The 23,700-nt window shown below is 41.0% G+C and overlaps 1 protein-coding gene across 3 annotated transcripts in view; it reads right to left on the bottom strand.

Moving 5' to 3' along the window:
• Positions 1 to 23,700, bottom strand: part of LOC121573460 (rab GTPase-activating protein 1) — a 145,384-nt gene that overhangs the window by 89,170 nt on the left and 32,514 nt on the right. For all 3 annotated transcript variants that reach the window (XM_041885470.1, XM_041885469.1, XM_041885468.1), the window contains 3 exons: positions 10,778 to 10,888; positions 10,069 to 10,238; positions 9,167 to 9,336 (listed from right to left, as the gene is read on the bottom strand). In XM_041885470.1, the coding sequence (XP_041741404.1) occupies positions 9,167 to 9,336; positions 10,069 to 10,238; positions 10,778 to 10,888 (451 nt within the window). The remainder of the gene's footprint in view (positions 1 to 9,166; positions 9,337 to 10,068; positions 10,239 to 10,777; positions 10,889 to 23,700) is intronic.

Genomic DNA, 23,700 nt, shown 5'->3' on the forward strand with positions numbered 1-23,700 from the left:
ATATTTCTAATTGTGCTCTTTCACAAAAGCTCTCAACCTATAACCTATATACGTGGTCTTCTGTAGCTCAGCTGGTAGAGCACGGCGCTTGTAACGCCAGGGTAGTGGGTTCTATCCCCGGGACCACCCATACACAAAAAAAATGTATGCACGCATGACTGTAAGTCGCTTTGGATAAAAGCGTCTGCTAAATGGCATATTATTATTATTATGGACACAGTATGCTTTACATTAGTTATCTTGTTGTTATTAGTTGTTGTTAGTTGTTATTAGTCCAATCCTTCAACTCCATTCAACACCACCCATCTATCTATTAACACCATCCATATTGGATTTCTATTTGCCATATATTTTTCAACTGTACTGTGATATTTTACAAAAGTTCTGAACCTTTCTATTCTCATTGTTTCTACAGATTGTAAATTGAAAATAAACATTTTTGCTAAAAGTATTATTATATTATTGATCAATTGACTATGACTTTTCAGATCACCCAGTAATGCTATGTGCAGGGTTAGCTCCAGGTAAATCTTGCAATCCTTTAGCCATTCCTGGACCTGTGTCCAAAAACAAGCTACAAATGGACAGTACCAAAACAAATTATCTAATGATTCTGTCTCTGCGCAGCAAAATCTGCAGAGCTGGGATGATTGTATCCCCCATATAAATAACATTCTATTGGTAGCAAGAATTTGATATAATCATTTAAATTGAAAAATTATAAGTTTTGAATCCGGCGTCATTTTGTGTATCAGTTCATAAACACTATGCTATGGGATCGGTATGTCAAAAATCTCTTCCCAACTATTTTGCAATCTATATGGGACGGCTGTCAATCCTTTGGTCCTTAAATGTAACTGGTATACTTTTTTATTTATCACAGTTTTCTTTAACCAATTATGTTCTTTAATGCAAGGCCGACAGACAAGTTCCTTACTTATTCCCCCTTCAGCTTTCCTCTTCCATTTTTGCGGTAATGCTGCAATTATTTGGTTGTAATTTTGGGTAGAGCAGACATTTCCATATGTTTTTGTTAGCTGCATGTGCAACATAACTCCACCAGTCCTACCGATGATATCATTTCCGAAGATTATACATTTAAAAAAACATTTTGTCCAACCCCACATTTAAAAAAAAATGATTTAGTATATTTGAGTTTAACCACAATATTTGATGCATTATTCGTTCTGTCGTTTCTGGAGGATTAAATTGAAATTGCAACCAACTTTCTATGGCTTGTTTTAGAAATAGTGATATTTGGGAGATTATTTCCTTTTCAAATAACTGAAAGTGAGAGGTTGTAATCTGAATAAAGGGAAAAAGGACATTATTGAACATTGGGTGAGACAATCTTACTAATTTGCTAGAGAACCAGTTCGGATTTAAGTATAACTTTTGTATTACTGAAGCTTTTAGTGATAGGTCTAATGCTTTAATATTTAATAACTTCTGTCCTCCGAATTCATATTCATTATATAAATAGGCCTGTTTCATTTTCTCTGGCTTGCCGTTCCAAATAAAATGGGATATTTTTTTCTCATATAATTTAAAAAACTGTTTGCTAGGCGTAGGCAAGACCATAAGCAAATAGGTAAACTGGGATAATACTAAAGAGTTAATCAAGGTGATTTTTCCACAAATTGACATTTACCTTTCCATGGTAGCAAGATCTTATCTATTTTTGCTAACTTTCTATTAAACTGTATTGGAGTGAGATCACTTATTTCATTTGGGATATGTATTCCGAGTATATCCACATCACCATCAGACCATTTTATTGGTAAACTACATGGTCATGTAAAATTGTATTTTTTTGTGATCCAATAAGTAATATAGTACATTTATCATAATTTGGTTGTAATCCAGAGAGGTTAGAAAATGTATATAAATCCTCTATGAGGCTGTGGAGGGATTAAAGTTGTGGATTTAAAAGAAAACATGAATCATCAGCGTACAATGACACCTTTGTTTTTAAGCCCTGGATTTCTAATCCCTTGATATTATTGTTGGATCTGATTTTAATAGCTAACATCTCGATGGCCATAATAAATAGATATGCCGATAGTGGACAACCTTGTTTCACTCCTCTTGACAGTTTAAAACTTTCTGAGAAATAGCCATTATTTACTATTTTACACCTAGGGTTACTATACATGATTTTAACCCATTTTATAAGAGATTCTCCAAAATTGAAATGCTCCAGGCATTTATATATAAACCCAGTCGTATTTTATCAAATGCCTTTTCGAAGTCTGCTATGAATAGCAGGCCTGGTTTCCCAGATTTTTCATAGTGTTCTATTGTTTCCAGTACTTGCCATATATTATCTACAATGTATCATCCATGTAAAAAAACTGTCAGATTAGATCGAATAATGTCCGACAATACCTTTTTAATTCTATGCGCTATACATTTTGCTAGAATTTTTGCATCACAACACTGAAGTGTAAGGGGCCTCCAATTTTTTTAATGGACTGGATCTTTATATTTTCCACTTGTATCCTGTTTCAGTAATAATGAAATCAGACCTTCTTCTTGAGTGTCTGATAATCTACCATTTACATAGGAGTGGTTAAAACATGCTAATAACGATCCTCTGAGTATATCAAAAAAGGTTTGGTATACCTCGACTGGTATGCCATCCAACCCTGTAGTTTTCCCGGACATAAAGTCTTTAATTGCATCCAGAAGTTCCTCCTCTGTAATTTCACCTTCACATGAGTCTTTCTGTATGGCTGTTAATTTTACATGATCAATAGAATAGGGAGCTTTATCCAGCGACTCAGTGTAGAATCTCTACAATTAGCTTCAGTTAGAGGAGATGGAGGCGACTGAAACGAAAACATATGCTTAAAGTACTTTGTTTCCTCCTTCAAAATATCATTTGGTGAATCATGGGTGACTCCGTCATTTGTAACCAGTTTCAGTAAATTATTTTTGGTAGCATTCCTATGTTGAAGATTAAAAAATAATTTGGTGCATTGTTCCCCATATTCCATCCAGTTTGTTTTATTTTTATAATATATTACACTTGATCTTTCTTGAATAAATTTCTCAATTTCTTTTTGTTTTTCCTCTAAATTATTCTGAGTCTCTATGTTACAGTTTTTATTGCTATCTATCTATTCTGTTAGACCTTCTATTTCCTTTGTTAGTATGGACTCTTGACCTAAATTGCTTTTCTTTTCAAGATGAGTCCTGAATTGCATGGCCACTAAAATGCACATTTAAAGGTGTCCCATACAATAAGGGGATTTGCTGTACCTATGTTATGTCGGAAAATATCAGTTATAAATTCCTCTGTTCTAGTTAAAAACAAGTTATCATCCAATAGGCTTTGATTAAATTTCCAATATCCTTGCCCACATGGAAATTCAGTAAGAGTAATGTATATGCCAATTATATGATGGTCTGACCGCATTCTGTCCCCTATCAACACTTTTTAAACTTTTGGTGCCAACGAGAATGACATAAGAAAGAAGTCAAGACGACTAGCTTGATTGAGTCTCCGCCAGGTATATCTCACTAGATCAGGATATTTAAGCCTCCATATATCTACTAGTTCTAATGTATCCATGACATTCACGATTTTAAGAGCATGAGGGTGATTGATTGTAGTGTGATTTCCTTTACGGTCCATTGAGCTATTAAAAACGGTATTATAATCTCCCACCATAATATTAGAGTCTTGAATTGCTTGAAGAGTTGATCATTTATTATATATATTGTCAAAGAAGTGTGGATCATCATTATTTGGTCCGTAAAGGTTAATGAGCCATATCTGTTTATGGTCCAATAACATATTTAAAATAATCCATCTACCTTGCGTATCTGTTTGGACAATTTGCACATTCGGATCGAAATTACTGTTAATTAATATCATCACCCCTTTTGAGTTTCTTTGCCCATGGGAGAAGTATATTTCGCACCCCCATTTATTTTTCCACGCAACTTCATCTAGAGTTGTTGAATGAGTTTCCTGTAAACAATAGATATTATATTCCTTCTCTTTGAGCCATGTAAATATTGTTATTCTTTTGTTATTATCTGCTAAGCCATTACAATTAAAACTGGGTATACTTATTTCACCATATACCATAATGAGATACAAGTTTCAAATCTATTTATCATGATTTATGTTTGTAAATTTACCAATTTACCAATAACAAATAAGTATTTGATACACTGCCGATTTTGCAGGTTTTCCTACTTACAAATCATGTAGAGGTCTGTAATTTTTATCATAGGTACACTTCAACTGTGAGAGACGGAATCTAAAACAAAAATCCAGAAAATCACATTGTATGATTTTTAAGTAATTAATTTGCATTTTATTGCATGACATAAGTATTTGATCACCTACCAACCAGTAAGAATTCCGGCTCTCACAGACCTGTTAGTTTTTCTTTAAGAAGCCCTCCTGTTCTCCACTCATTACCTGTATTAAACTGCACCTGTTTGAACTCGTTACCTGTATAAAAGACACCTGTCCACACACTCAATCAAACAGACTCCAACCTCTCCACAATGGCCAAGACCAGAGAGCTGTGTAAGGACATCAGGGATAAAATTGTAGACCTGCACAAGGCTGGGATGGGCTACAGGACAATAGGCAAGCAGCTTGGTGAGAAGGCAACAACTGTTGGCGCAATTATTAGAAAATGGAAGAAGTTCAGGATGACGGTCAATCACCCTCGGTCTGGGGCTCCATGCAAGATCTCACCTCGTGGAAACGTATGATCTCTGTAATTGCAAACAAAGGTTTCTGTACCAAATATTGAGTTCTGCTTTTCTGATGTATCAAATACTTATGTCATGCAATAAAATGCAAATTAATTACTTAAAAATCATACAATGTGATTTTCTGGATTTTTGTTTTAGATTCCGTCTCTCACAGTTGAAGTGTACCTATGATAAAAATCGGCAGTGTATCAAATACTTGTTCTCCCCACTGTAGCTGTACCATGATATTTGCATTGCTACTAAGTAACCCTCCAATTGTTCTCCACTAATTCCCCCGCTAAACCCCCTCCCCATCCCCAGTTGGGCCGTCATCCCAGTGATCAGCATACCACCCCCGTCCCTCCGGATCCCTAGGGCCCCGAGAGGCCAGGACCCATCCATCGAAAACAGCACACAGTGCCACCCACAAAACAGAAGCGGGACAACCGCCAAAAGCATTTCCAATGCTCTCACCTCAATATACAGTGGGGAGAACAAGTATTTGATACACTGCCGATTTTGCAGGTTTTCCTACTTACAAAGCATGTAGAGGTCTGTAATTTTTATCATAAGTACACTTCAACTGTGAGAGACGGAATCTAAAACAAAAATCCAGAAAATCACATTGTATGATTTTTAAGTAATTAATTTGCATTTTATTGCATGACATAAGTATTTGATACATCAGAAAAGCAGAACTTAATATTTGGTACAGAAACCTTTGTATGCAATTACAGAGATCGTACGTTTCCTGTAGGTCTTGACCAGGTTTGCACAAACTGCAGCAGGGATTTTGGCCCACTCCTCCATACAGACCTTCTCCAGATCCTTCAGGTTTCGGGGCTGTCGCTGGGCAATACGGACTTTCAGCTCCCTCCAAAGATTTTCTATTGGGTTCAGGTCTGGAGACTGGCTAGGCCACTTCAGGACCTTGAGATGCTTCTTACGGAGCCACTCCTTAGTTGCCCTGGCTGTGTGTTTTGGGTCGTTGTCATGCTGGAAGACCTAGCCACGACCCATCTTCAATGCTCTTACAGAGGGAAGGAGGTTGTTGGCCAAGATCTCGCGATACATGGCCCCATCCATCCTCCCCTCAATACGGTGCAGTCGTCCTGTCCCCTTTGCAGAAAAGCATCCCCAAAGAATGATGTTTCCACCTCCATGCTTCACGGTTGGGATGGTGTTCTTGGGGTTGTACTCATTCTTCTGCTTCCTCCAAACACGGCGAGTGGAGTTTAGACCAAAAAGCTCTATTTTTGTCTCATCAGACCACATGACCTTCTCCCATTCCTCCTCTGGATCATGCAGATGGTCATTGGCAAACTTCAGACGGGCCTGGACATGCGCTGGCTTGAGCAGGGGGACCTTGCGTGCGCTGCAGGATTTTAATCCATGACGGCGTAGTGTGTTACTAATGGTTTTCTTTGAGACTGTGGTCCCAGCTCTCTTCAGGTCATTGACCAGGTCCTGCCGTGTAGTTCTGGGCTGATCCCTCACCTTCCTCATGATCATTGATGCCCCACGAGGTGAGATCTTGCATGGAGCCCCAGACCGAGGGTGATTGACCGTCATCTTGAACTTCTTCCATTTTCTAATAATTGCGGCAACAGTTGTTGCCTTCTCACCAAGCTGCTTGCCTATTGTCCTGTAGCCCATCCCAGCCTTGTGCAGGTCTACAATTTTTTCACTGATGTCCTTACACAGCTCTCTGGTCTTGGCCATTGTGGAGAGGTTGGAGTCTGTTTGATTGAGTGTGTGGACAGGTGACTTTTATACAGGTAACGAGTTCAAACAGGTGCAGTTAATACAGGTAATGAGTGGAGAACAGGAGGGCTTCTTAAAGAAAAACTAACAGGTCTGTGAGAGCCGGAATTCTTACTGGTTGGTAGGTGATCAAATACTTATGTCATGCAATAAAATGCAAATTAATTACTTAAAAATCATACAATGTGATTTTCTGGATTTTTGTTTTAGATTCCGTCTCTCACAGTTGAAGTGTACCTATGATAAAAATTACAGACCTCTACATTTGTAAGTAGGAAAACCTGCAAAATCGGCAGTGTATCAAATACTTGTTCTCCCCACTGTATATATTTTTTTAGTCATTTAGCAGACGCTCTTATCCAGAGCGACTTACAGTTAGTGAGTGCATACATTTTCAGTACACAGCGTTGTACGAGATCTTCAGTTTCTAGTCAATTTCTCGCATGGAATAAATAGCCTTCATTTCTCAGAACAAGAATAGACTGACGAGATTCAGAAGAAAGTTATTTGTTTCTGGCCATTTTGAGCCTGTAATCGAAGCCACAATTTCTGATGCTCCAGATACTCAACTAGTCTCAAGAAGGCCAGTTTTATTGCTTCTTTAAATCAGCACAACAGTTTTCAGCTGTGCTAACATACAGTTGATGTCGGAAGTTTACATACACCTTAGCCAAATTCATTTAAAAACTCTGTTTTTCACAATTCCTGACATTTAATCCTAGTAATAATTCCCTGTTTTCGGTCAGTTAGGATTCACCACTATATTTTAAGAATGTGAAATGTCAGAATAATAGTAGAGAGAATGATTTATTTCAGCTATTATTTATTTCATCAAATTCCCAGTGGGTCAGAAGTTTACATCACTCAATTAGTATTTGGTACTATTGCCTTTCAATTCAATTGCCTTTCAAACTTGTGTCAAACATTTCAGGTAGCCTTCCACAAGCTTCCCACAATAAGTTGGGTGAATTTCCTTTCTCCTGACAGAGCTGGTGTAACTGAGTCAGGTTTGTAGGCCTCCTTGCTACACACGCTTTTTCAGTTCTGCCCACACATTTTCTATAGGATTGAGGTCAGGGCTTTGTGATGGCCACTCCAATACCTTGACTTTGTTGTCCTTAAGCCATTTTGCCACAACTTTGGAAGTATGCTTTGGGTCATTGTCCATTTGGAAGACCCATTTGTGACCAAGCTTTAACTTCCTGACTGATGTCTGGAGATGTTGCTTCAATATATCCACAACATTTTCCTTCCTCATGATGCCATCTATTTTGTGAAGTGCACCAGTCCCTCCTGCAGCAAAGCACCCCCACAGCATGATGCTGCCACCCCTGTGCTTCACGGTTGGGATGGTGTTCTTCGGCTTGCAAGGACCCCCTTTTTCCTCCAAACATAACAACGGTCATTATGGCCAAACAGTTATATTTTTGTTTTATCAGACCAGAAGACATTTCTCCAAAAAGTAAGATCTTTGTCTCCATGTGCAGTTGCAAACCGTAGTCTGGCTTTTTTATGGCGGTTTTGAAGCAGTGGCTTCTTCCTTGCTGAGCGGCCTTTCAGGTTATGTTGATATAGGTCTCGTTTTACTGTGGCTATAGATACTTTTGTACCTGTTTCCTCCAGCATCTTCACAAGGTCCTTTGCTGTTGTTCTGGGATTGATTTGCACTTTTCGCACGTTCATCTCTAGGAGACAGAACGCGTCTCCTTCCTGAGCGGTATGACGGCAGCGTGGTCCCATGGTGTTTATAGTTGCGTACTATTGTTTGTACAGATGAACGTGGTACCTTCAGGCATTTGGAAATTGCTCCCAAGGATGAACCAGACTTGTGGAGGTCTACAATTGGAGGTCTTGGCTGATTTATTTTGATTTTCCCATGATGTCAAGCAAAGAGGCACTGAGTTTGAAGGTACGCCTTGAAATACATCCACAGGTATACCTCCAATTAACTGAAATGATGTAAATTAGCCTATCAGAAGCTTCTAAAGCCATGACATCATTTTCTGGAATTTTCAAAGCTGTTTAAAAGGCACAGTCAACTTAGTGTATATAAACTTCTGACCCACTGGAATTGTGATATAGTGAATTATATTTGAAATAATCTGTCTGTAAACAATTGTTGGAAAAATTACTTGTGTCATGCACAAAGTAGATGTCCTAACCGACTTGCCAAAACTGTAGTTTGTTAACAACAAATTTGTGGAGTGGTTGAAAAACGAGTTTTAATGACTCCAACCTAAGTGTATGTAAACTTCCGACTTCAACTGTAATTGCAATAGGGTTTTCTAATGATCAATTAGCCTTTTAAAATGATAAACTTGGATTAGCAAACACAACGTGCCATTGGAACACAGGACTGATGGTTGCTGATAATGGGCCTCTGTACGTCTATGTAAATATTCCATTAGAAATCAGCCCTTTCCAGCTACAAGAGCCATTTACAAAATTAACAATGTCTACACTGTATTTCTGATCAATTTGATGTTATTTTAAATGGACAAAAAAATGACATTTCTAAGTGACCCCAAACTTTTGAACGGTAGTGTCTGTCTCACCTGTCTGAGTTTCAGCTAGAAGCTCTGTCTCACCTGTCTGAGTTTCAGCTAGAAGGTCTGTCTCACCTGTCTTTTTTGCTAGAAGGTCTGTCTCACCTGTCTGAGTTTCAGGTAGAACCTCTCACCTGTCTGAGTTTAAGGTAGAAGGTCTCGGTGTAGCTGCGTTTGCTGAATGGCCAGAAGAGCCTCTCGTTGGGGGAGCAGACTCTGACCCTGGTCTCCAGCAGGAAACGAACCGGCTCCTCCACCTCAGTGATCACCAGGTCCACCGCAGTCGTCATATAGATAAGTTTATCTGTTAGACATAACCCATAACTGCCATCAATATAACCCTTAAAGAAACCCGTAGAACTGTGGTCAGGTACATAAACTTGAACCCAACACTCATCAATGTAAACCTTAAAGTTGTGGACCTGTACATTAACGTATCTGGAACACAAACATCCTCGATATAACCGGTATACAGTAGCTGTGGTCGTAGCTATGTAGCTAGATGATATTAGCCTGTCACGGATTCTGCCGAGACTGCCCTTCCTTCTGGCTCGGGCAGGCTTCGGCGTTCGTCGTCACCGGAGTACTAGCTGCTGCCGATCTATGTTTTATGTTTCTATGTTCACCTGATTGTTGTCTAGTGTTGCGCACCTGTTTCCCATTATAGTATGATGTCATTCCCTATTTAACCTGTTCGCCCCCACTGTGTGTTGTGCGTGTTTGTTACTTGTTACGAGTGTCGTTTGTGAGCGGGTTTGCTCCTCCCTGTGTTTGGAGGTTTTGCTTGTTTCTTTACTATTCAGTAAAGTAGATTTTCATTTCATTCTGTGTCCTGCGCTTGACTCTGGCCTACCGCATTCCACAGACATTCATGACACAGCCAGAGTCAGCCACGGTCACGGTCGGCTATGAACTATCTAGGGTCATTATACTTAGAATCGTGGTCATACACAGACAGGAAAAATACCAACGTTAAGTTGGCACTACATAACAAGCTATGGACACCACTGCATGATGGCCGTTAGGCCTGCTGTACCTTTGGGTGTCTCCTCGTTGACAGCCTGGAACTGGGGTGTGTTGGGATTCCAGCTCCCTGTGATGATGTAGGACTTCCCATCGGAGGACTTCCCCATCGACTCTAGGTCTAGCAGGTGCATGTCACTGTTCTTCACGTTCTTCCCTGGGCTCAGCAGTAGGCCAAAGCACCTGGAACACACACACACAGAACACACACACACACACACAAGAGCACACGCACAGAGCGGAAACACAGACCACACACACACACACACCTCATAAGAGTGGAACCAGGTGGAAAGCCTCAGCAGATTCATCCCCCACATAGTATCAGGCTAGCTAGCGATATATCCTTCATAAAACAGACCAGAGCATTAAATAACAGAAGATAACAGAGCTCTCCAATTCCGGCCCAGTATAGGAAGTGTAAAATAACAAAGAGCCATTGAAATGAGATGACGGCGGTTAAAAACAACGTTATTAACCGTTGAGAATTAGCAGGCTCAGAACAGAAACATCCTCATGGCTAAACTGGGACACTTCAACTCGGAAACAGACGGACATTAAACAGCGGTTGTTTATCAATTATAACTGAATTACGGCCTGTTATGAATAGCAGGGAGACGTCCAGACTGAGAATTCTCGGTGGTGGCGAGACTTAGGGAGAAATGTACAGTACACTGTGTCATGTCTGCATTGGCCTCTCTATCGGTGTCTGTCTGTGTTACCTCTCTAAGGCCAGCTCCTTATTGGACGTCTGCTGGACGTAGACGACGACCTTCTTGTCCATTCCCGGACGCAGCTTGAAGCTGTTCTTGTCTTTGTCTTTCGCCACAGTGCTGGAAAAATAGAAAAATAAAAGAGAAGTTCTTACTCTAAAATGCTTTGGCTGGGATTGGGAGAGATATTGCCTCATTGCCCTGAGAGCGTTGGGCTACATGAAATTCACAATACCATACGCATGATGATAATATTCCACTTTGCGTTTGTTTATGCATTTCATTGATCTAACGTGATGACGCGAGCACTGATCATTCTTTCTGTTTTGAATGTCTGCAGAAAAAGAAGAGTCAACCTGATCAAAGCAGACTCCTCCTCCCAAAATATTACACAAATAATTTATACAGCACACACTCGAGGCCCTTAGAACATGCTGTTAGATACACCACACAGAAGCTATGAGCTAGTGAGATCGTAAATACAGTGTCAGAAAGCGACGGTGAATGCGGTAGGCGAAGTCAAGCGCAGGACACAGAGCTTACTGGAAACGTACTTTACTTGAAAGTAACCAGAGTAGAAACAATCTCCACACAAGGAGGAAAAACAACCCGCACACGAACACTGCCGATGACGAATACAATAACACACAACACACAATGCACGACAGAGGGTTAAATAGGGGAAACAATACAACATAATAGGAAACAGGTGTACACAATCAAGACAAAACAAGTCAAAACACAAAAACATAGATCGGTGGCAGCTCGTATTCCGGGGACGACGAACGCCGAAGCCTGCCCGAGCAAGGAGGAGGAGCAGCCTCGGCTGATTCCGGGACATACAGTAAGATACTCTGCAAAATAAAAACAGTGTCACCCGGTCTAAGAGTAATTCTGTAAATACATGTTTAACAAAACCAATACATTTGCTAATAAACACCATATTAGAGGATGAAGACTGAACAGTAAGACCGTCCAAGTTCCTTAAAAAGGACAATTTCAGCTCGTCACACTCACAACACTACTCTTTACAATCTTTGCAGTTTTGCTGAGTACTGTAGTCATAGTGTCTGCTCTGGAATTCCTGGAGCGTAACATCGCAATGACTTGCGTATTACTAGCTAGCGTGTGAACGCTGCGCTTAGATCTCAACATTCCACAAACAAGCAACCCAAGGCTTAATGAGGAGGAAATATGCCAGTCTAAAAATAAGCGATGGGATTTTTGTTTTCAAAACAACCAGTGTAGTATTTGGCCATTTGTGAGCTAAGGGAAGTGACTTGTTTGGTGGGAATTGGAAACAACCCCCATCAGAGCCTGAGGAGGAGGAGGACGGGTTAGATTTAGGGCTATGTCTTAATTGCCTTAAAAAGCTGGGGCAGTATGTTTTAAGAGAAGGAGTGTTGATCTAGGATCAGGTTAGCCTTTTAGATCAAAATCCTAGATAAGCATTCCTACTCTGAGACACTTGATACATACAGCCCCTGTCCTCTCCTCCATCACTCTGATCTAAGAGAACTGATGAGCCTCCACCATGTTGTTTCCACCAGTCTTTTCCAATCAGTGCAGATGACGGGGAGGAGGGGAGGACAGGAAGACACTGTAGACTATGATGGGGAGGAGAGGAGAACGGGACAGATATTTAAGCAATTGAGACAGCGCCTTGGAGGAGAAGCAATTAGTTCTAGAGACCAGATCCCGCTCTCATCCAAAATAAAACCCAGCCCAGAGCATAGGCCTCTATCTATGCCTGCCTGAAGAGCATTCGCGCTCGTTTTCCATTCCACGCGGGCATGTCTAGAGTCACCCTATGTGACAGTCAGTGACTATCCGTGGACCCCAACATCCTCTCTGTCTGTCTGTCTGATGAGCAGAACCAGGCTGTCTGATCTCCGGTCCAGTGATGGATTCCTATCTTAGGAGGATGTGTCTGTGTGTCGGCCTGGGCCAGTGTCACTCCGCTGGTGAATAAGCCTCTTTGTGAAGCCAGGGTATCAGAGGAGAGGAGGCAGTGCTGCTGCTCAGGGTGACAAATTGGAGGAAGCATGTCTACACTTCTAAGAGCTCAAAAATAAAAAAATACAATTTTGGCTATTTTTGTCATTTCCTTGTTCACTTAAGGGGCATATTTCTTTCAGAGAGTGAGATTGAATGCAATAGATTTAAGTAGAGCTAATTCAGTTAGTGGTGTGGTTTGAGAGGGGGAAGAGACCTTCTAAATATGCAACAAATAGACTAGAGAATGAGGCCAGTGATGTTCTAAAATGTTCCAATGTAATATACCTTGAGAGGGGGAGGAGATCATCAAAACATATAACAAATAGACACATGATGATCACATTGATAAGAGTAGATAGCATGTTTTAACCTACTGACAACATACAGTAGATAGCATGTTTTAACACACTGACAACACACAGTAGATATCATGTTCGAACACACTGACAACATACAGTAGATAGCATATTCTAACACATTCATAACAGCCTGTTCTAACACACTGATAACACACAGTAGATAGCATGTTCTAACACATTGATAACATACAGTAGATAGCATGTTCTAACACATTGATAACATACAGTAGATAGCATGTTCTAACACATTGATAACATACAGTAGATCGCATGTTCTAACACATTGGTAACATAGCATGTTCTACCACATTGATAACATACAGTAGATAGCATGTTCTAACACATTCATTACAGCATGTTCTAACACACTGATAACACACAGTAGATAGCATGTTCTAACACATTGATAACATACAGTAGATAGCATGTTCTAACACATTGGTAACATAGCATGTTCTACCACATTGATAACATACAGTAAATAGCATGTTCTACCACATTGATAACATACAGTAGATTGCATGTTCTACCACATTGATAACATACAGTAGATTGCATGTTCTACCACATTGATAACATACAGTAGATTGCATGTTCTAACACATTGATAACATACAGTAGATAGCATATTCTAACACACTGATAACATACAGTAGATAGCATATTCTAACACACTGATAACATACAGTAGATAGCATGTTCTAACACATTGATAACATACAGTAGATATCATGTTCTAACACATTGATAACATACAGTAGATAGCATGTTCTAACACATTGATAACATACAGTAGATAGCATGTTCTAACACATTGATAACATAGCGTGTTCTACCACATTGACAACACACAGTAGATAGCATGTTCTACCACATTGACAACACACAGTATATAGCATGTTCTACCACATTGATAACACACAGTAGATAGCATGTTCTACCACATTGATAACACACAGTAGATAGCATGTTCTACCACATTGATAACACACAGTAGATAGCACTATTATATACTGTAGTCAGTATTATTATAGTAAGACTTATTATTATTATTATTATTATATTCAGACTTTCAGTCAATCTGTCTGCAGCAGTCTATCAACAGCTTTGAAACATGTTATACAGGACTTGTAGCACACCAAAATATTTGAAGATAAATAATGTAACCTCTTCTACCACCACCTCGTCCCATCTCACATGTTTAAAATGCTTTCAAGCCAGAACTGAAAATGAGGCAATGGCTTTATCTCAATACTCTACAGTGGCCTCCTTTACTTGTCTCCTTTCCTTCTTTCCTTTTCTTCACCCGGCTTGATCCGACACTAGTAGGATAGGTTCTAGCCAATGAGAGGAAGCCACTGTTGAGTATTGAGACTAGGCTTGGGCGGTATCCAGATTATCATACCTTCATGTGGTCCTCTGTAGCTCAATTGGTAGAGCATGGCACTTGTAACGCCAGGGTAGTGGGTTCGATCCCCGGGACCACCCATACGTAAAAATTTATGCGCACATGACTGCAAGTCCCTTTGGATAAAAGCGTCTGCTAAATGGCATATTATTATTATTATTATAATAATACCGGGATATTCGGTAATACCGGCACTGAACACAAGGAGCGCTATTTTCAAACCCCACTCTGCCTCTAATCCGAAGGTTAGCAATGCTAACAAGTACATGTAAAAACCCATATAGAATGCTAACTAAATGCAAAAGTTATACAAGTAACAAAAAAATGCTACTCTCAGTTTGCTGCACGCACAAAACAAATATTAGACAGCAAGGCTCTTGTTCCGGGAAGGGATTTTCTGCTGTTACCAAGCAAAGCTTTATTTTGGAAGAAGTTAACCACTTAGCTAGATAGCTAACTAGCTACTAAATTAGCAAACCAAAGCATTTGCCACATTTTAGACAGTAAACTTAATAGTTATAAGATATCTCGCTGGCAAACATTTAGTTGTAAATTCCATACTGTAACTAGATCACCTGACTTGTGCTGAACAACAGTGAGTGACTCACAAGGCTCTGGTCTCTCGTCGTTGCTTGTGAACAAACACCACGTGACTGGAGACTACCGGTAAGCTTCATAATGAAACATTATGTGACAGGTGAAATGAAGAATGCGATCTTCTTTATCTCCTAACGTATAAGTTGACTTGAGGGATTTACTTAAAAAGTAGCAACAAATATTCACATTTATTTAAAAACTTCAAAGAAATAGTATTAACGGTATTGAAAAAACCATCCCGTGGCTATTTCCAAATAACCCATTATACGGTATATACGGTATACCGCCCTAAGCCTAATTGGGACACTGTGTGTCCTACTGACCTAGGTGCAGCAGGGGTTGGGTTAAATGCGGAAGACACATTTTGGTTGAATGCATTGAGTTGTGCAACTGAATAGGTATCCCCTTTCCCTGTGGTACTGCTTGGCCAATTGATCCAATTTCCTGTTGGTAACGCTAGGCTAGCTATCTCTCTCCAGGTGGTTGAATTCTATTGTGTATGATGTTATTATTTTCTGTGATATTATTGAGTTCTGCTGGAAGGTCAACATGAAGCTTATGAATGTCTGCTGCTATTCCCATTAACCCTGAGGAGCTAAGGGACAGACACTGTTCATCCAATGTGTAAGTCGCTCTGGATAAGAGCGTCTGCTAAATTACTTAAATGTAAATGTAAATGTAAATTGCACGTTCTAACACACTGATAACATACAGTAGATAGCACGTTCTAACACATTGATAACATACAGTAGATGGGAATGTTCTAACACATTGATAACATACAGTAGATAGCATGTTCTAACACATTGATAACATAGCATGTTCTAACACATTGACAATATACAGTAGATAGCATGTTCTAACGCACTGATAACATACAGTAGATAGCATGTTCTAACACACTGATAACATACAGTAGATAGCACGTTCTAACACATTGATAACACACAGTAGACATTACTAAGAGCAGACGCCTAAGATTACAGTTAGTGAAGACCCCAACCCGGCTCTATCAACTGAGCTACATCCCTGCCGGCCATTCCCTCCCCTACCCTGGACGACGCTGGGCCAATTGTGCGCCGCCCATGAGTCTCCCGGTCGCGGCCGGCTGCGACAGAGCCTGGATTCGAACCAGGATCTCTAGTGGCACAGTTAGCACTGCGATGCAGTGCCTTAGACCACTGCGCCACTCAGGAGCACTCAGGAGCATGTTCTACCACATTGATAACATACAGTAGGTAGCATGTTCTAACACATTGATAACATACAGTAGATAGCATGTTCTAACACATTGATAACATAGCATGTTCTAACACATTGACAATATACAGTAGATAGCATGTTCTAACGCACTGATAACATACAGTAGATAGCACGTTCTAACACACTGATAACATACAGTAGATAGCACATTCTAACACACTGATAACATACAGTAGATAGCACGTTCTAACACACTGATAACATACAGTAGATAGCATGTTATAACACATTGACAACATACAGTAGATAGCATGTTATAACACACTGATAACATACAGTAGATAGCATGTTATAACACACTGATAACATACAGTAGATAGCATGTTCTAACACATTCATAACAGCCTGTTCTAACACACTGATAACATACAGTAGATAGCATGTTATAACACATTGATAACATACAGTACATAGCATGTTCTAACACACTGACAACATACAGTAGATAGCATGTTAAAACACATTGATAACACACAGTAGATAGCATGTTCTAACACATCGATAACACACAGGAGATAGCATGTTCAAACACACTGACAACATACAGTAGATAGCATGTTATAACACATTGATAACATACAGTAGATAGCATGTTCTAACACACTGATAACATGCAGTAGATAGCATGTTCTAACACATTGATAACACACAGTAGATAGCATGTTCTAACACATTGATAACGTAGCATGTTCTACCACATTGACAACATACAGTAGATAGCACGTTCTAACACATTGATAACATACAGTAGATAGCATGTTCTAACACATTGACAATATACAGGAGATAGCATGTTCTAACACATTGATAACATACAGTAGATAGCACGTTCTAATACATTGACAACATACAGTAGATCGCATGTTCTAACACATTGATAACATACAGGAGATAGCATGTTCTAACACATTGATAACATACAGGAGATAGCATGTTCTAACACATTGATAACATACAGGAGATAGCATGTTCTAACACATTGATAACATACAGGAGATAGCATGTTCTAACACATTGACAACATACAGTAAATCGCACGTTCTAATACATTGACAACATACAGTAGATCGCATGTTCTAATGTGACAGGTTAAAGGACATATTCATAGCCTGTTATACACTAAAAAGTATTAGTAAGTTCATGGTATGTAAGGATCTTAAAATATCTAAGGTTAAAAAGATCATGCATCCAGTACTAGTTCATAGAGATTGATAAAATTCATAAATGTGTTAAAATCCGTCAAGTGTAAAAGGGTAAATATTGTAAGAGGAATGTGTAAACGTTATATTGACTACTTTATTTTGTGGTGCCTAATTTAAGGGTAAAAGTGTTAATCTGTGATCTAATAAATGCTCTTAATCTATGAGCCTGAGATCGATTGCTCTGGTCTCCACCCAACTTTCTGGGGAAATCGCGGTCTTTTTTCCTCATTATACTAAAGTTTTCAGTGAGGAAACAACTGCATCACTCTCGTGATTATTTCTCCCCTTTTTCAGGTACGTTATTGATATAAAACGAGTTAATTTGAATGTAATAACTTGCTAACATGTCAAGAGAGTTTAAGGTATGTGTTAGTAACATCTTGAGTAAGTTAGAGTTAAGTTGAAGAGAGTTATTAGGTGCGTGTGTGAGTGAAATCTGCTTGGTTGCAGCGAAGATTAGCTTCGTACTGAGAGTAGCTGCCATTTTATGCTAATTGTGAATGAGCATGTGCGCTGTTAATAATATTTTGGGGTTATTTGTATAATGTGTTTCGAATACTTTGTTGACATGGTTGATAAATGTAGTTATGGGTTACTGAGCTAAAGCTACTTTGTGTTTGACAGTTATATTGAAACATTTGTATATGTTTTAGTGAATTACAGTTTATGCTGTTGTGACTTGAATAAGCTTTGTACCCTACAAAACTCTGGTTCCTGTAGATCTGTTGTTCTGTAAAATGTGGTATTTTTGTAAAAGCTCTTTATACTAAAGTTTTCAGTGAGGAAACAACTGCATCACTCTCGTGATTATTTCTCCCCTTTTTCAGGGGCGTAACATTTTGGAGGCTCCGCTGAGATTGCTGCTCAGATGTCCAGCTTCCACATCCTGGTCGCTGAATTCCGAGCCAGCTAAATCCCTACATAACAACCCAGGCAGGCTGCAGTGAGGAAAGTGTTGCTGTTCGAGGGGAGCTGGAAGTTGGTGGTTAAGTACGTGTCAACTGAGGCCGTTGAGAGACCATCAGAGACAGTAAGGACCATCTAATTCAGAGTCAACTCCTGCACAGTAAAGGTTCCTCCTGTCCTGTCAACATGACAACCGCCTTGGAAGAACTACAGGAAGAGGTAGTAGGAGAATTGCACACCCTGACTAAAGACAAGTTACTAGACGTATGTGATTTCCTTGACATATCAGGCGAACAGAGAAGAGTTATTCAAGACAAATCCCGCATATCACTGATGACTCACATTATGATGTTCCTTGAAAGAGAGGAAGTTGCAGAGTTAGAAGATGGCGGCATGTCGGAATTATTGCTACTTAAAGACAAAATGACAGAGATGATCAGTGGCATAGATAGCAAGACAGGGCAAACTGACCATGATATTGAAACAGCCAGAACACATCACATAATCGAGGGACTGAGAACTGTAACCCCACAACAAGGGGTGGGAACTGAGCAGAGTACTGCAGACAAAGCCAGTGATTCTCTGCGCCAGCCCCAACCCCCTGCCCATCTTCAGAGGAGCATGCAGCTCTCACCCAGTGCACAGCCCGGCTCATACTGGCGCAAAGAGTTAAAAATGTCTGGGCAGATAGGTGAACCGGGCCAGAAAGATAAACTGACTTTTTCCAGCCTTGCCCATCAGATTGAGAATGGACTTAACAGAGGCTATCCTGAGGTAGAAATAGTAGACGCAGTAATCAGGGCTATTTCTCCAGGCTCACAGCTACGCAGCTACTTAGAAGATAAACCCCAGCTAACTCTTCCCACACTTAGATGCATCCTGCGTTCCCACTTCCAAGAGAAGAGTGCAACAGAGCTTTACAAACAGCTAGCTTCAGAAGCACAGCATAGCAAGGAGACCCCTCAAAGCTTCCTGATGCGCGTCTTAGATTTGAGGCACAAAGTACTATTTGCGTCCCAGGAGTCAGAATCAGGGCTTAAGTATGACCCTGCTCTAGTCCAGCGCATGTGTTTACACACAGTCCTTACAGGTCTCCAGAGTGACAGTATCAGGATAGACATGCAGCCTCTCCTGCTTGATAGCGAAACATCAGATGAGGTTTTGCTAGAGAAGCTTAACATTGCTTGTGCTAATGAGATAGAAAGACGAAACAAAAAGCGTTTTAATGCCCCACAGCCTGCTACAACTGTAAGTGTAGTCCAGTTAGAAGATACGCCATCTGCAAAGTGTCCTGTGAAGGAAGCAAAGGCTAAGATACCCGCAGAACTGTTAACAGAGTTAGCTGAACTTAAGACAGGTGTAGCTTCCCTAAAAGGTCTCAGTGCAGAGATTGCTCAGATTAAGGAGACATTACAGCAGCCTATGTTTCAGTCATCGCCTTATGCCCATGCCCCGCTTCCAGTTAGGAGGCCAGATAGGGACCCCCAGCCACCTGTTTCCCAGCAGCAGTATTACAGCAACTACAGTCAGCCCCAAGCACCTGACCCTGCGCAGTATCAATATGCACCTAACCTGTATACCAACCGCTCTGCTCAAGCTCCAAGGAGGTGTTTTGTCTGCCAGCAGGCCAGAACAGATGCACGCTGCACACACTGCTTCCGATGTGGGAGTGGAGAACATTTTCAAGCTGGATGTAAAATCCGGGGAGTCAGACCATCAAAAGAGGCCCCTTTAAACGGGGAAGGGTTACCGCTGAGGGACAAGTGTTAACCGTAGCTACCAAAAAGTCCCAGAAATGTGCAAATTGTGCCAGAGAAGATTCATTTGAGAACCTAAAACAATGTTCGTCATGTAAAGAGACACTGTACTGTTCCAAAACCAACATTGGACTAAACATAAGGAAAAATGCACTCACCTAAAAATTGACTCTACCTGTGAAAATCTTTCCTGTACAGAAGAAAATACCCACTCTTTACCATCCCTAGCTCAAGGTTGCCACCCCCATAAGGTCACCTCGCTAGTCGGTAGACAGTGCCTTGTTGAGTGTCACCTCAATCGCCACCACCTCCAAGCCCTATGGGACACCGGCTCTCAGGTATCGGTCATTGATGAACGATGGAAAGCGGAATCTCTCCCAAACGCAAGGCTGAGGGATGTTTCAGAAATTCTGGACTCACCTGATGATCTAAGATTGACGGCAGCAAATGGGACTGAAATGCCGTACCTGGGATGGATTGAAACAACTTTTCGGCTAGCCTCTGAAACTGACCAAACGAAGGAACTGATCATCCCAGTGCTGGTAATGAAAGGCTGTCACCTATCTCATCCCATCATAGGTTTCAATGTTATTGAGCACATCCTGACAATGACCGAAAAGACTAAACGGTACAGTACAGTAAAAAAAGCTTTCCCAAGCCTCAAAAGAAATAAGGTGAGAGCTTTTATACAGGCTGTTAGTGCAGAACAGACAGATGAATACGCAGTGAAAACCAAGAAAGAGAAGGTTGCTGTACCAAAACACAGTAGCATTCAGATTGAGTGCCGGGTAGCTTCCCGGCCTTTCAAAGATGACATGACAATGCTTTTCCAGCCAGACCTGAACCCGCAGTGGCCAGATGAACTTGAGTTCTTTGACACACTAGTCAGAGTTAAGAAAGGTGTTTTTCCAGTTGTCATGCTTGATGTCTCTAACCCCACTGACCACGACATTGCCCTGCTAGGACGCACCATAATCGGTACAGTACAAACCATTATGACTGTGTTACCTGCCCAAGTCTTTGAAAAAGCTGTCACCCCAGCCACAGTGAATCACACCAGTGTTCAAACCCCATGTACTGCTACTGAACAGTGGGATCCACCAGTAGGTTTAAGTCACCTAACCGAAGAACAGAGAGAGGTTGTTAGGAAAATGCTTAGAGAAGAGTGTCACTCCTTCTCCAGATCAGACAATGACATTGGCTGCATTGAACGATTGAAAATGACTATTTCTCTAAAGGACTCTGAACCAGTCAAGCGCACATACATGTCAGTGCCCAGGCCACTGTATCAGGAGATGAAGGGTTACCTTCATGACCTCATAGCCCAGGGTTGGGTTAGGAAGTCAAACTCTTCATATTATTCACCTGTCGTTTTGCGTTAGGAAGAAGGGACGGGACCCTCCGGTTGTGTATAGATTACAGAGACCTGAACAGAAAGACACATCCCGACCGCCAGCCCATCCCTCGGGTCCAGGACATCATGGACAGTTTAGGTGGTAATTCCTGGTTCTCCCTTTTAGATCAGGGAAAAGCATATCACCAAGGGTTCATCTCTGAAGAAAGCAGATCACTGACAGCATTTGTGACCCCATGGGGGACTCTATGAGTGGATACGTATGCCATTCGGCCTCATGAACGCTCCTGCAGCTTTTCAGCGTTGTATGGAGGAATGTTTGGAAGGGCTCCGGGACAACATCTGCATTCCTTATCTGGACGACACGCTAGTTTTCAGTAAAACTTTCGACAGCCATGTGAATGATGTGCAAAAGGTTTTGCAGCGTCTCAGAGAGTATGGCATCAAACTCAAGCCAAGTAAGTGTGATCTCTTTAAACCCCAGGTCCGTTATTTGGGCAGAATAGTGTCTGCAGACGGCAGCAAAGTTGACCCAGCCGATTTTGAAGCAGTAAGAGCATTGAAAGATATCAGACCACAGACTGTGGGCCAGCTCAAAAAAAATGCTTGGTTTACTCACTTACTACAGACAGTACATCAAATACTTTTCTAGGAGGGCCAGCTGTCTGTATGACCTCCTGAAAGCAGATTCAGAGAAAATACCTGACCACCCACGGAAAGCAAAAACAAAGAAAGTAAGTCATGTGGTGCCCTCAAACAAGCCAATCCTGTGGACTGACCAGCATCAACAGGCACTTGAACAGCTGATTGAGTGTCTGCTTCACCCACCAGTCTTAGGTTTCCCTGACTTCACTCAGCCATTTGTTGTACACACTGATGCGTCACACCAAGGCTTGGGAGCAGTTCTTTATCAAGAGCAAGATGGGAAGCTTAGGGTCATTGCTTATGGCTCTCGAACCTTAACAGCAGCTGAGAAGAACTATCACTACCACTCTGGCAAGCTAGAATTTCTAGCTCTAAAATGGGCAATCACTGATAAGTTCCATGATTATTTGTACTATGCTCCGACCTTCACTGTATACAGCGATAACAACCCGCTCAGCTACATTCTGTCTACTGCAAAACTGAACGCAACCACTTCCAGGTGGGTTGCAGAATTGGCTGATTTCCACTTTACAATAAAGTACAGGCCAGGCAGAGAGAACAGTGATGCAGATGCTTTGTCGAGGATGCCACTGGATGTAGAGTCACTGATGAGAGAATGTTCTGAGGAGCTTCCACCAGACACCATTGCCGCCACGATACAAGCAGTAGAGGTACAGAAAGAGCCTTGTGTGCCTTGGTCAATTTCAGCTGCATCTATGTCAGTATCAGCTGAAGGTGAGACAACTACAGCAACAATCAGCTCGATCCCAAAAGAGGGGATAAGAGAGGCACAAGAGTCTGATCCGGTCATCCGTCCTGTGCTCGATTTCAAGCTGTCTGGTTCCAAACCGCCAGTTAAAGAGCAAAAGGAATTCAGTCCAAAGACAAAATGCCTATTCAGAGAATGGGACAAATTGACAATCGACAGTGATGGTATTCTTTACAGAATCACTACAGCCCGCAAGCAGTTAGTTCTACCAGAGCAGTACAAAGGTAAAGTGATGGAAGAGTTGCACAATAACATGGGACACCAAGGTACTGACCGCACTGTATCACTAGTACGTGACCGCTTCTTCTGGCCTTATATGCAATCTGACATCGAGCACTATGTGACTAAAACTTGTAGCTGTGTCAAGCAGAAAAAGCCAGGCCATGAAACAAGAGCTCCTCTGACAAACATTGTGACAACACAGCCATTTGAACTGGTATGTATAGATTTCCTCCATCTCGACAGATGCAAAGGGGGATATGAGTACATCCTCGTGATTGTTGATCATTTTACACGTTTCACTCAAGCCTACGCCACCACATCAAAGTCAGGAAAAACTGCTGCAAATCTCATCTTCAATGACTTTGCCCTGAAGTTTGGGTTCCCCTCCCGCATCCACCATGACCAAGGGGGAGAATTCGAAAATCAGTTGTTCCATCAGTTAAAGAAACTCA

This window comes from Coregonus clupeaformis, chromosome 9 (genome assembly GCF_020615455.1).
Source record: "Coregonus clupeaformis isolate EN_2021a chromosome 9, ASM2061545v1, whole genome shotgun sequence".
In the NCBI taxonomy this organism is placed as follows: Eukaryota; Metazoa; Chordata; class Actinopteri; order Salmoniformes; family Salmonidae; genus Coregonus; species Coregonus clupeaformis.